This window comes from Lingula anatina, chromosome 2 (genome assembly GCF_051362555.1).
Source record: "Lingula anatina isolate TDL-2025a chromosome 2, LinAna3.0, whole genome shotgun sequence".
Taxonomy (NCBI): Eukaryota; Metazoa; Brachiopoda; class Lingulata; order Lingulida; family Lingulidae; genus Lingula; species Lingula anatina.
The window spans coordinates 10,940,993-10,953,844 of NC_141768.1; the positions used below are offsets into that span (position 1 = coordinate 10,940,993).

General features: G+C 34.3%; 2 protein-coding genes across 4 annotated transcripts; one reads left to right on the plus strand and one right to left on the minus strand.

Moving 5' to 3' along the window:
• The first annotated feature begins 34 nt into the window (after positions 1 to 34).
• On the plus strand, positions 35 to 6,870 carry LOC106171901 (cryptochrome DASH). Its single transcript, XM_013552405.2, has 13 exons — positions 35 to 220; positions 1,075 to 1,253; positions 1,864 to 1,963; positions 2,319 to 2,437; positions 2,695 to 2,843; positions 3,371 to 3,533; positions 3,927 to 4,096; positions 4,593 to 4,652; positions 4,860 to 4,942; positions 5,136 to 5,210; positions 5,424 to 5,543; positions 6,071 to 6,244; positions 6,578 to 6,870. Exons 1-13 carry the CDS (start codon positions 152 to 154, stop codon positions 6,659 to 6,661), a joined length of 1,545 nt encoding a protein of 514 aa, XP_013407859.2. The 5' UTR covers positions 35 to 151; the 3' UTR covers positions 6,662 to 6,870.
• Positions 6,607 to 12,809, minus strand: LOC106171400 (acyl-CoA:lysophosphatidylglycerol acyltransferase 1-like). 3 transcript variants are annotated; one of them, XM_087005741.1, is made up of 6 exons: positions 12,654 to 12,809; positions 11,915 to 12,235; positions 11,194 to 11,408; positions 10,558 to 10,694; positions 10,192 to 10,316; positions 6,607 to 9,530 (listed from the first exon to the last, which is right to left on the minus strand). In XM_087005741.1, the coding sequence occupies exons 2-6, from the start codon at positions 12,159 to 12,161 to the stop codon at positions 9,130 to 9,132; spliced, it is 1,125 nt and encodes a 374-aa protein (XP_086861867.1). In that variant the 5' UTR covers positions 12,162 to 12,235; positions 12,654 to 12,809; the 3' UTR covers positions 6,607 to 9,129. The 3 variants fall into 3 exon arrangements, with proteins under 3 accessions (XP_086861867.1, XP_086861866.1, XP_086861865.1); XM_087005740.1 differs by having other exon boundaries at positions 11,915 to 12,241; positions 12,654 to 12,808; XM_087005739.1 differs by having other exon boundaries at positions 11,915 to 12,241; positions 12,632 to 12,801.
• Between the last annotated feature and the right edge of the window lie 43 nt (positions 12,810 to 12,852).

The window sequence follows — 12,852 nt, forward strand, 5'->3', positions numbered from 1 at the left end:
ACTCTTTTTGCAAAGGAGTCTGAAAAGATGTAAACACCGGTTATATAAAAAGCATTGTGTTGTATAAAGCATGCTATCTGTTACATGAGCAGTTGTCATTTTTAGGCGAACTCAAATATAGTACGAAGGAAAAGATATATTCTGAAGTATCATGTCTGGTACTGCAATGAAAACAGTTATATGCTTGATTCGGAATGATCTCAGGCTGCACGATAATGAGGTTGGTGTTTTTGCAAATTTACTAAATCAAATATTATTTACTTTTGCTGTTTCAGGGTTACGTGCTAGGCCTGTGCAGTAAGTAGGCCTACCTCGGCCGAAATCTGGGGCAAAATATTGGTTAGTGATTGGAAATACCAGATTGTTTGTGTATGAAGAGATATGACTTAGAATTTAAAGAGTTTTGTTCTATTAAAAAATTCTTGTAATTACATTTAATAGCTAGTATTTATAATAAAATGATTTCATCCTGTAAGTTTGCCGTAGCTTTTAGCCTCATAACATCCTGTGTTAAAAACTCTAGAGGCTGTACATGTATGTTGCGTCATTTACAAATTGAGTGCAGAAGTGGAGTATAGTAGCGGAGTGTATACCAGCTGCTGTAATATGCTGGGGTAAAGGACACACAGTTTCCCCAGAATAAAGAAGTTTATGGTCTCTAGAATTTCTAAAACAGGGGTCTACAGTCTGTACCTTAAACTTTTCAACTTACTGGCCATTGCACCACCTATTGCTTCCTAAAATCTACTGGTTCGACTCGGGATTCACTGTTCTGAATAAAAATTTTAATAAGTTTGGACTTGTCCCCAATTGCATTAGTATAATTACAAGAGCTCTTCTGAAAACTTATATAAAAGAATCTATTGGCCATGTCAGACCACTAAATTCGCACATTCTGAAAAATTACTGGTCCAAATAAAATTTTGCAGGATGTGGGTGTAGGACCAGTGGTTAACATTGCAGACTAGCTTTATGAGACCTTAATTTGCTAGTGTAGTATGCAAGGCCGAAGACTGAAGCAACCTGTACCGGTAGGTTATGTTGAATTTCAAAAATATTTCCATTATCACACAGCTTCTTCATTGGGCCTACAGCCATTTCCAAGCCAGTCATGTGCTTCCCCTGTACTGTTTCGACCCAAGACACTTTGCTGGGACTTACCACTATGGCTTTCCTAAGACTGGTGCCCATAGATTGCAGTTTTTGTTAGAAAGTGTTGATGACTTGAGGAAGAGCCTGAGAGCCAGAGGAAGGTGAGCTTATTGTACAGGACATGCAGTTTCTGTATTTAAATATGTTGCAGGTTTCTTGGTGGTGACAGGTCAGTGACTGGTCATGCAGTTCAACTTTTGGGGTCAATTGCTGTCTGGGCCCCGTAACTCGAAAGCATTGCGCATTGCGACTGAGCGCATGCGTCTCGATTCCATAACTCACCCCATATAATACACTGTAGGCTCCATGTGATATCGCTATTCACAATATGCGATGCTTTCGAGTTAGAGGCCCCTGCTTGGTCAGTTCAGCAAGTTTCAGTTGATGTGGAAGTTTCTTGTTGACTTATAGAGAAAGCAAGTTATAGATTTGAAAATTTTCCAACAAGTGCTTTAAATGCATTGAATTGTGACATATGGTAGCAGCTTAATGTGTGTGAATTGATACTTGGTCCATATTGCATTTATCAAATTTGTTATTTCAGTAAAAAATAATGATGATTTCAGATTAATGTTACTAACATATGATAACACATGAATCTAGAAGTACTAAAAAATTTGATGGAACTTTCATAACATCATAAGGAATATTGGTGTCTTACATGACATATTTGAGCCAGTATACATGTACTATTCCATTCCTTCCTGTTAGCAATCTCATAATAAGACAAGGCAAACCAGAAGATGTGGTACCTGCCATTATCAAATGTCTGGGACAGGGAAACGTAATAGCTGTTGGATTTCAAGAAGAGGTATGTTGGTGGATAAACTGGAATTAACTTTTTTGGCATTTCAGTTAATATGTACTCTCTCTAACAAAAGCTCCAGGATATTGGTTTGTTAACAAGTTCAAATAGTTAACAATTCAGGCTTTTTTCCTTCTGTGATCCGAGAACCTTCTTTTCTCTTTGTATGATAAATTATTTAACTTAGTAGCAAAAATTATTTCATCCTTATTATGATCATCTGTTAAAATTCACCATATTTTTGGGAGAGGCTGCTTGTTGGTGAGGTAGGCTGTGCTATGTGATATGTATGTATTGGATTCTTGATCTCATTTTAATTGAGGTGTACCTGTTTACTTAATAATATACAAATTATGTCCAGGCTACACAGGAAGAGTTAGATGTGGAAGCAGCATTAAAGAAGAATTGTGGAGTTCAAATTAAGACATTTTGGGGATCTACCTTGTATCATAAAGAAGACGTGCCATTTAAGATACAACAGTGAGTTCCATCTAAAAACAGATCTAAGATATAATCTAAAACAATCCAAGTAAAAAATTTACAGCAGTGAGTTCTGTCTAAAAAAAAGCTCAAGATATAATCGAAGACAGTCTAATTTTACAGATATCTTTCCGTCTGATGTCATTTTCGAGGATAAAGTAGGTATATTATTTTCTGTTTCATTTGAGATTTATTAATTTTGGAATTTATTTAGCTTATAGTGTTGTTTGATGTTCTTTGTTTTTTTTTTTTCCCAGTGTTCCTGATGTTTATACTCAGTTTAGGAAGGCAGTAGAGGGTCAAAGTTCTGTGCGTAAACTACTGGAAATACCAGAACAACTGAAACCACCACCACCAGACTTAGAGGAAGGTGAAATGCCCACCATGCAAACATTTGGGATGCAAGGTGCGTCTTTGTATAAAAACCACAAATAGTACTTATTAATCCAACAATAACTGCTTCACTGTTAGACCTTTTTATTTTTTGAATCTTAAACTGCCATTTTAAATTCATTGATATTTATACAAGTTCAGATAATACTTGGGGTGCATTCCCAGAGATTTAGATCGATCCAGAGATTTAGATTTAGATCGACCTAACTCCCTGGGGGTTCATGCTTAATTGCAGTCAGCCGAGCGTGCACCATAGTTAATTACCCCCTTACAGCTTTTAGTAGGCGGGACAGACGCTTAAGCCGGCTAAGCTGACAGTAATCTAGTGAGACTCCCCACAGGGATAGATCGATCTAAAATCTATGGGAATGGGGTCTTAGACAAATGTAGGTTGGGTAATTCAAGACTATTTTGATCTAAATCTATATTGACTAACTATCATTGTGGCTAGTTTAAAAAGAAAGGAGAAATCTCTTAATAACTTTATTATCTGTTACTCTTCTAATCTCTTTGTTCAGACATAATACATGTGTGTTGCAGGTGAAGTCAAAGATGAAAGATCAGCTTTTCCATTTTGTGGAGGAGAGACTGAGGCTCTGAGTAGACTAAAACACTACCTGTGGGACAGCGACTCGGTGGCCAAATATAAAGAAACAAGAAATGGCATGGTTGGAGCTGACTACTCGACAAAATTTTCAACATGGTAAAATTTCACTAAAATTGTAAATGAAACTGTTGGTATTGATGTGCCCCCTGCCTGTCTTTGATATGACCTTTAATGGTAACATCCATGCCAGTTTATAACCACAATATGGGCTGGAAAAAAGAATTCAAAGACAATTGTTAATTGAAGAAACTGTGAATTTTATCTGTATGAATTGTACAGCTGGTGAAATTATTTTATGAGCTGTATTTCATTTCTCAAAGATATGTAATCATCACAACCAAAAATTGAACACAAGCTCGAATTTTTATCACTTTTATATTATGAACTTTATTGAAATTTTATCAATTTTCTCTTATTGTAAAAGGCAAACATTTAGACCAATTATTGTCAATGTGGGATTTATTATTTTGTATTTCTTTTCACTTGAAGGCTTGCACATGGAAGCATTTCTCCCAGAAAAATATTTTGGGAGATAAAAAGATATGAAAAGGAGAGGACAGCTAACCAGTCTACTTACTGGGTGATATTTGAGCTGATATGGAGAGACTATTTCAAGTTTGTAGCTCTTAAATATGGGACCAGATTATTCTTTCTGGATGGTAAGTTTTAAAAACGAATAAGCTAAACCTCCTTTAAAAGGTATTTGATATGGGATTTTTCCAAATCTAATGTTTCTTGAAGAAAAAAAAAACAATTTTCTTCCACTTAGAAATTAATGCTTGGCCCAGCCCTGCCTTTAATTTTTGTTTAATACCATTTCTAATTAAATTAGTTGTAAATGAGTGATTCATTTAGACTGCCATATTTTGACGTTTCAAAAGGAAATGTTAATATCAGGCGTTTTTATATACAATTTTTATGTAATATTATATATATTTTTATATAACACTGAAAACGTCTGAATAGCTTTACAGGACATTGAGACAACAACATTACTGTTGGACATTTCCAGATGCTTTTATATTGTTGAAAGGTATAAAATGGATGGTTTAAACCAATTATTGAATAGGGACCATAAAAGTCAGTAAAATTCTGTTTTTGAGATAGGCTAGAATGTCTGGTTATTCTTAACATTTTACATTTATTTTTTCAAAGGTATAATGGGCAAGAAAATACAATGGAAGCAGGACCCCAAACTGTTTCAAGCTTGGAAAAGTAAGTGCAATTTGTTTTCGAAAGCTCAAGAATGAAGTATAAACTTGATTCCATCCTCAAGTTAAGCTTTTTGTTGCACCAGCTTAATTATTTCCATAGTAGAAACACATAAATCGTTGAAATGTCTGCTGATGTCTGTGACACTAGCTGTCACAAATTACTGTGCCAAAAAGAGGTAACTCGAGTCTTGTGCACTTTCCATTATAGCTGGCAACACAGGTGTCCCCTATGTTGATGCTAACATGAGAGAGATGGCTGCCACTGGTTTCATGTCCAATAGAGGCAGACAGGTACTGTTTTTTTAGAATGATGAAAAATAAAAGATTATTTTACATGTAAACATATTTTTATCATTATCCAATACAGTAATGTCTTGCATCATGAGAAGTATAATTTTGGAGTTTTAAGCAATTTGTTTATTAGTTTGGTTTTTATAAGAATTTTCATTGGAAATGGTTGTTTAATACTAAGAAACTGTTTCAGAATGTTGCAAGCTTTCTTACCAAAGACTTGCACTTGGATTGGAGAATGGGTGCAGAGTGGTTTGAGTCCTGCCTTGTAAGTTTTAAAAATAATTAAAGATTTTTGAATAATCAGTATGCCATAATTACTCCATGTCCTCAAAATAATATACCAAAACCATTTTGTGAGTAAATAGCACCTATGAGGGCACTAACATGTATGAATATACATTTTAAAAAATGTCTGGATTCTCCCTATTATTATTGTTTCGAGGCTGTTATAATCAATGCAACACGCATATATATCCAGATTGATCATGATGTGTGCAGTAACTATGGCAACTGGCAGTATGCTGCTGGGATTGGAAATGACCCGAGAGAAGACAGAAAGTTTAACATGGTAAAACAAGGAATGGATTATGACCCAGAGGTACTAAGCAATTACATAATGAAACGAAAAAAAAATCAGTTTGCTAATTGATGGTTTTTATCTGGAGTTCCTAGATTTATTTTTTTGTAATTCTTTTTCATGAACTATTGACAACACTATCATAAGCATGCCTTTTTTGATTAAATTAACAAATTAATGGATTATAGTTCCTACAAAATCTAAGTTAATATAATGATGCTGTTTCCATATTTCTCACTTAAGTACTATACATTGGCACTTAAATGTAAAATTGTTAATGGTATTTGTTTGAGAAGTCAACATCGGAGATTTTGAAAGTTCTTGTACCATATGTAACTAAAGCTTATTGAGCACTAAGCTAGGCTTTTGTGCAATTTTAACTCTAACATTGTTTTCAAAATCTCTGATGTCCAGTTGCACAAACCCCTGAATGAATAGTTGCACTTACCAATCACACATTGAAATGCTCACTTACAATGTAAATTTTTGTTTCAAAATTACCCAACTGTGAGTGCACATTTTCTAACATAACCATTGCTTGTTTCTAGGGGGAATATGTACGGCTTTGGGTCCCAGAGTTGTCAGAAATAAAGGGAGGCAATGTCCATACACCTTGGGCTCTTAGCAAAGCTTTATTAAGTAAAGCTAGAGTGAACATAGGAGAAACTTACCCTCATCCAATTGTGATTGCAAAAGAGTGGGCCAAGCATGTGGGCCGTCAAGTAAGTTTTCATCCTGCATTACTTTATATTAATTTTTTTCTCTAAAGTCACAATAGCACATTATGAAAAACTTGTGTTTGTGAATGATAAAATGTATAATAATCAGTCTAATCAATTGTATATTCACACATTTCTCTTGTCTGAAGATTTGGGATGAATGCAGAATGTGGTTTAGTTCATAATCATGATATCAAGGAGGCATGGTGATGTCATAAGCCTTTTCAATTCTTAGTACTCGGGTAATGAAAACTTTCAACCAAAGAAATGAGATCTAGATATTGTATAGTGAAATTTGTTGAAAAAATTCTTGAAACCTTTCTACTTTGTTTGCAGTCAGATTCTAGAGGAAGGGCACCCTCAGGTAAAGGAAGGCAAAGAGGAATAGATTTTTATTTCAAAAATCCTTCGAAACCTTGACAGTCAAGAGCATCACTTAGAGGAACACAAGATCTCCATAAGACGAACTACAAAACTTTTTCTTATGATAAGGAAATTCTATTACTTCAGTCTACATAGCAATAAATAGACTTGTTTGGTACTTCAGTCAGACATATGGAAGTCCACCTACTTTCTACAGTCTATTTTGTACAGATATGTGCAATAAAATGTTTATGATATTTTGTTCAGTTGTAGTTCTAAACAATTATAGCCACCAAACCCAGTAAAATGCTGGGCTTATATCCCATTCGAGGTTATAGATATATTGCTCCGTGTCCCTATTTTTTTGCAAAAATACTTCTTTATAACAAAATCCAAAAGCAATTTTTCATGTCCAATCCATCTTACATAAATCGATGTTTGTTTAATAAAGTTCTTAACAATACTGCCAATTATTCCAATTTTATTATCATAGCTAAAGCATTCATTTAAGAAAGTAACCTGTAGAGTAAAATGTTCCAAAAACTGGTCCCAGTTTATTTCAAGATTAATACCAAAGGCTGCAAAGTTATTTGGGACTTCCCCCTAGTAACTACTTGGTCCCAAACCCCTTACCTAATTCCTTCTCCATAATTCACCACTTATGGGAATGAATTTCCACCCATGAAATACACTCCTTAAACATTCCTTCAACTAGCATTTTGCAAGACATCGGTGATAAAAAATGCTGACCTCCACAACTGAAGGATTGATTTTACAAGATATTAATTATTGCTCAAACCAACAGCAGCGAATGGCTTGCAAGATCATTAAGTGTTCAATGACCTTCTTCACGTTACATACCATTCACACCAGTCCTAATGTTTTGCACAATTGACTGTTGTGTGTAATATCCTTCAAGTTTCACAACAGTCTAAATTAACATTTCTAACAATGCACTTTCAATGATTGTCATGCAATATAGAATATATAAAATATTATTGTTGAAATAACTATTTCTTTCTAACATCTGAACATGAAAACACAAACCTTCCTATGAAGGTTTAAATATATCAACACTGATAGAAAAAAGTGACAACAATCCTTCTAACTGACTAAAATATGTTCAAAGAAGTGTTCATTCTTAATAAAGTACAATGAAACTGAACACTTAATGATTAGTGTCCTCTAACTGATAATTAAATTGTGGCAAAATAAATCATGAGCACCAAGTATTTATAATCTGTGGGTTGCTTCTTTACTTAAACAAAAATTGACAGTAAATCCCTCAAAAAAAGGATTGACATTTTCAGTGATTAAAAAAAGCATTTAAGTCCACAAATGTAATACTGATTCTAAGCACCATAAATACACATCTCCAGTTTTGAGGTACTAAGTAAATGGTTTACAAAGTTGCTAGCTATTAAATACATGCAAGTGTACAATTTTAGAAATCAGCACTAGTGACTAGCCCATGTAGCTCATTTCATCCTTGGTGAGTGTGTGGCAAAATCATAAGTATGGCCAATTCTTTCCTTTGACATAAATGATATTTATGATAAGATTTACTTAATACTTAATGTAAATTATATTTATGACCGTTTTCCATGCTCAATTTGGCAAAAGGTAAAACATTTGCTGAGCAATTGTTAGGTATGTCACCTAATGTCACTCAAATCTGTCCCAAGAAATAAACTGACTTATTTTAGTTATAATATCAATAGCAAGCACTTGACTGCAACCTCCCCACAGTGCCAGCACTCTAGGGTACCCAGTCAGCACTGTGATCAGACTGCAGGAGCACTGAGATGAAGCAATGGTAATTGCGAAAAAGCACCTGTAAAGGGTACTGTAAGGGTTAGCCAAAAAAAAAAAAAAAAAAAAAAAAAAAAAAAACTCCTTTCATTTACTGCCTTACACATTTTTTGACATCATGTAAAAAATCGGTTTCTCAAATTTCTCCTTTAACCTGAGCACCCACGAGCACTGTTTCAATGCCAAATCCATCACACCATTGAGAACTCTAAAACCCTGTCAGCAATTTTTCTGAAAAGCCATAGTTCAGGTTTTATCTTAATAAGGCAAAATAAAGCATTTGTTCAGTGATGCATTGTAATTAGGTGCTCAGACCTCCATGACAGAAACATTTAAATAAAATAACAGCAAGGCATTGAATGCAAATTTTTGTGATAAGATCTTGATCAGGAATGGAGTTAAGCTATTTCTCCTCGAAATAGAAAGATGTTAGATTGATGATAAATGCTTTGCCTCTGTTAATGCTAAGCAATGAGAAATATAAATGCTGATATTTTATATTTTTTGAGGGGATTTACATTGCATTAAAGGTAGATGCATTACTGGATAATTAAATGCAGGAAAAAAACTCACTTTTAGTTTCTGGATGATCATAAACCCTTACAGTACCCTTAAGTGGGATTGCACATTGAAGAGGGTGGAATTCAAAAAGCACTTTTTCAAGTTAAAATTGACAATCATTTGCGAATGGCTAAAACTGATCTGCATACAACTTAGAACAAACTTCTCCATATTCCTAGAAAAACAGCCCACTGAATAAATGTGGACAATATAAAAAACACATGTATAGAAAGAAAATATAATGGACTGAACTCTATACGCTTTGGCCCTGGAAGTCTCTTTCCAATGCTCCCAGTATTTGGCAAGTCTGGGAACATCCCTGTAATGTAGAAAGTGTCTAAAAGCTGTTCTTTTTCTTCAAACCTTCTGTACATCCACTGTGTGAGCCCCTCTGTGTCAGTTGGAATCACTGATATGGGGAAGAGCCTGTAGTAAAGGGTAACGTCACAGGGTGGGCGCTGGCCAGCAATTACTGTCTGAAGGTCCAATGGTTTGGCATCCGGATAACCTATTGTGATGTCAATTACCCATTTGACGTGTTTTGAAGCTTGGCCTTAAAATCATAAATCAAAACTGTTCAATAAAATTTATAGTAATCTGAATGTCTTTTATATCACACTTTTGGGGAGAAAAAAGTTGATAAACACAAATCTGTCCAATTTGCAAAATATAACATGCAAGATGTCTTTATAGCAAATGGAATTTAAAGGGGCATTTTATCAAAAACTCAAAGAATGTTAAAGGTATAATAACTCTTCGTTTTGACCAAAAAATGAATTTTCCTGGAGTAAACAACAATTTTCCCATACTTACCAATGGTTAATGAATCCATTTTTACATTCAAAGTTAGTCCCTGGTTTTTTTCTAAAAAGTTTGGTTTTTTGTTAAAATCTCTTAAGAGATTATAACAGAGTATAGCCATCAATAGAGGTCACGTGGTCTGAACACAAGCTAAGATATCAGAATAATAGCTATAACTGCCGTTTTTCTTGTACAACTGAATATATTATATTTCCACGAGTTGTTCACAATGTTTTTATTGTGAAATATAGATCTCATATGAAGAGTTATTATCCCTTTAAACTATTCTGCAAATTCACCATACCATACAGTATGTAAAAAGAAAAAAAATAAGAAAAAAATAAGGTAATTATGTCATACTTAAACTCATTTGCTTTTGAGTTTTTTTTTTAGTGTAAGGAACACAAACCCACCAGGTGCTTGAGTTGATTTCTTCTTTAGTGTCTCTTTGGACAGTGTAGTCAGCACTGTCTTCATAGCACCAACTCTTGGGAGTGTTACATGTTCCAGTATTGGAAAATTATTCTTCTGTCCAAATCTTTAAGATAACAACAAGACAACTAGTAGCATATATGTAGGTAAGTAAAAAATGTTTAATTGTATGGCTATTACTGATAATGATAGCATCTCAACCTCAAATACTTAAATTTAAACTGGGAGGCATGAAAAAGTTTTTAAGTGGAATATGAGAAGGCCCATTCTAAATGAGCAATCAACTAATTCTATACATTTCAGAATTCTTTACCATAAAACTATATTAAACATTTAATCAAACATACATCTGGCTCCCTTGTCTTCGTTTTCTTAAAAAGCCACCTTCTGGAAATAGTAAAATCCATTTCCTGTCTCTAGTGAGGTAAGTCTTTTCAATGTGCTCCTGCAGCTTGTCCAACATTGTATTTCTATGTTCTTTTCCCTAATAAAAAATAAAACAGCATTTTTTTTGGAAAATGTTATTTCATATTTCATTGGTATTATCCTCTAGATTGCTTGTAAGACTTGGTTGATTAGTATAGAGGGACATTTTTCATTCTAATACAATGGTCATGTATGGTATACTTGCAATGGTCAAATGTATGGCATACTCTAGTGTAAGTTTCTAATTTAACCCAAATTTACCTGTACCACTAAAACCTTTCTTTTGCATTGACAATTTTTTGTACTAAATAATGCTCTGCCCATATATATATATATATATATATATGATAGCATGCCGAGCAATAGTGAGGCACACTATTGTGTATATCGGGCTAGGGGGTAGCAGTACATTATTTGTCATACATACAAAGGAAAATCCTACGTTTCTCACCCAGAAACCCTAATTTTGAATAGAATATACTGACATCACCACGCATAGGTTGATATCAGCCTTTATACCTCCATATTCAGAAACACTTTTTTATGTAAATGCACACCTGTAAAATAAAGAAATCCCCATGACTGGCTGATACCACCCCAAAGTTGGTGTACTTGAAAATCAGATCCTGTATCCACATCATATGCCTTACAGCCTTTCCTTTGTGCTGCAGGGCATGCATCATGGTGGGCACATCAGCTGTGGACTGGTGGTTTACAATGACCAGAGCCTCTTCATTGTAAGCTGGGGACACATTCTCTCCCACTTCTACAACTATGAAATTTATCATAAACTTTAAACTAGTGGTTTCATTCAATGTGCACTACAGAAACAATACAAGCCATAGAATAAACATAACAGTATCACTTAATCGAGGCAGAAATGAAAGTGAACCTTGATGAATAATTCATCAGTGATTATTATTTGCCATACCACATATACTATATATATATATATATATATATATATATATATATATATATATATATATATATATATATATAACAAAACTAGATTTACTCAGTAAAATATATTTTCCTTGTGGAATTCAATTTCTCCTGTCCATAACACTTATCATTATTTTTCTTAGCAATCAAGTTCTTGACAGCAACATGTTAGCCAAGGATCGAAGCTTTTGTCTGTCTTCAATTTGATGGTAAATAAAAAATATTACAACCAGGAAAAATGTATTATATTAGTATGTTAGGAAGGAAATATTTAGGAGAGTCTCTATATCTACGGTTTTGAAATCCAGTACCATTAGTACAGACAGATCTTACCACGATAGCCTGCAGTTGTCATCCAGCAAGTTACCATAGCAAGCAGCCACTTAAATAACACTCCTTCGATGTACCAATACAAATCTGGTCTGATAAATCTTAGTGGTGAAAAGCAAAACATCCACACCACGTAAGCTGGGATGCAGTACAAATTGTTGATGAGGACATAAAGTGCTCTGATTATGCATTTTCCAATCAGATATGGAGTCCACTGAACTGGGTCACTTGTTTTTCTGTTCAGTTCCATAACTCTGAGTAGAGTTCCCAGGCATCAATCTCTTCCTTTTGATAACTTACTTTTAGCTGTTCCACGACATTATTCTGAAACTAATTAAAGAAGAGCAAGTAGGTTATCTACTTAAATAGATGATAAATGCAAGTTATCAATTTTCTTTCCTTTCCTTGCATGAAACGTAGCTTAATAACCATTTGCTAATACTACTTGTAGTACTGACGAATAAGGAATTTTACAGTGCATATATTGGAGTTGGAAAAAATCAATATGCACTGCATTTTGTCACCACCACTGCTGACTGTAAGTATTAAAGTAGCTTGGATACTTTCCCTACATTACATACACAGAGTCTATGCAGTATCTGCATGCAGGCTTCACGTACTGCATTTTTTAAAATCTACAATCGACTCGTTTTGAGGAAAATGACAGCCTTGAAGTCACTGTATTACTAATAATCATTCAAAATAAACAAAATGACTTACAAATCACCCCAAATGAACTTACGCAGGAGATGCATGTTCTTATCCACTGAACATAGAGAGCTCGCCTACAGCAATCTGGGTATAAAGTCTCACTCTAAAGATAAGGATTAACATGAAAGCACACTGAATGCATGCAGAAAGTGCATGTGTTTCAAATGTGTAAAGAATTGAAAACAGGGATAGTTTCGTATCTTTCAACGCTGCATATACAACAGTCTTTG

Bases quoted from the DNA above. Each gene is read 5' to 3' on its own strand.
- LOC106171400 (XM_087005741.1), bottom strand. From the start codon at position 12,161: ATGGAACTGAACAGAAAAACAAGTGACCCAGTTCAGTGGACTCCATAT. The intron at 10,317-10,557 runs GTATGTTTGATT...GTTATCTTAAAG, and splicing joins CGAAGACAAGGGAGCCAGAT to ATTTGGACAGAAGAATAATT. The intron at 9,531-10,191 runs GTGGGTTTGTGT...TATGATTTTAAG, and splicing joins GAAATCAACTCAAGCACCTG to GCCAAGCTTCAAAACACGTC.
- LOC106171901 (XM_013552405.2), top strand. From the start codon at position 152: ATGTCTGGTACTGCAATGAAAACAGTTATATGCTTGATTCGGAATGAT. The intron at 1,254-1,863 runs GTGAGCTTATTG...CCTTCCTGTTAG, and splicing joins AGCCTGAGAGCCAGAGGAAG to CAATCTCATAATAAGACAAG. The intron at 3,534-3,926 runs GTAAAATTTCAC...TTTCACTTGAAG, and splicing joins TCGACAAAATTTTCAACATG to GCTTGCACATGGAAGCATTT.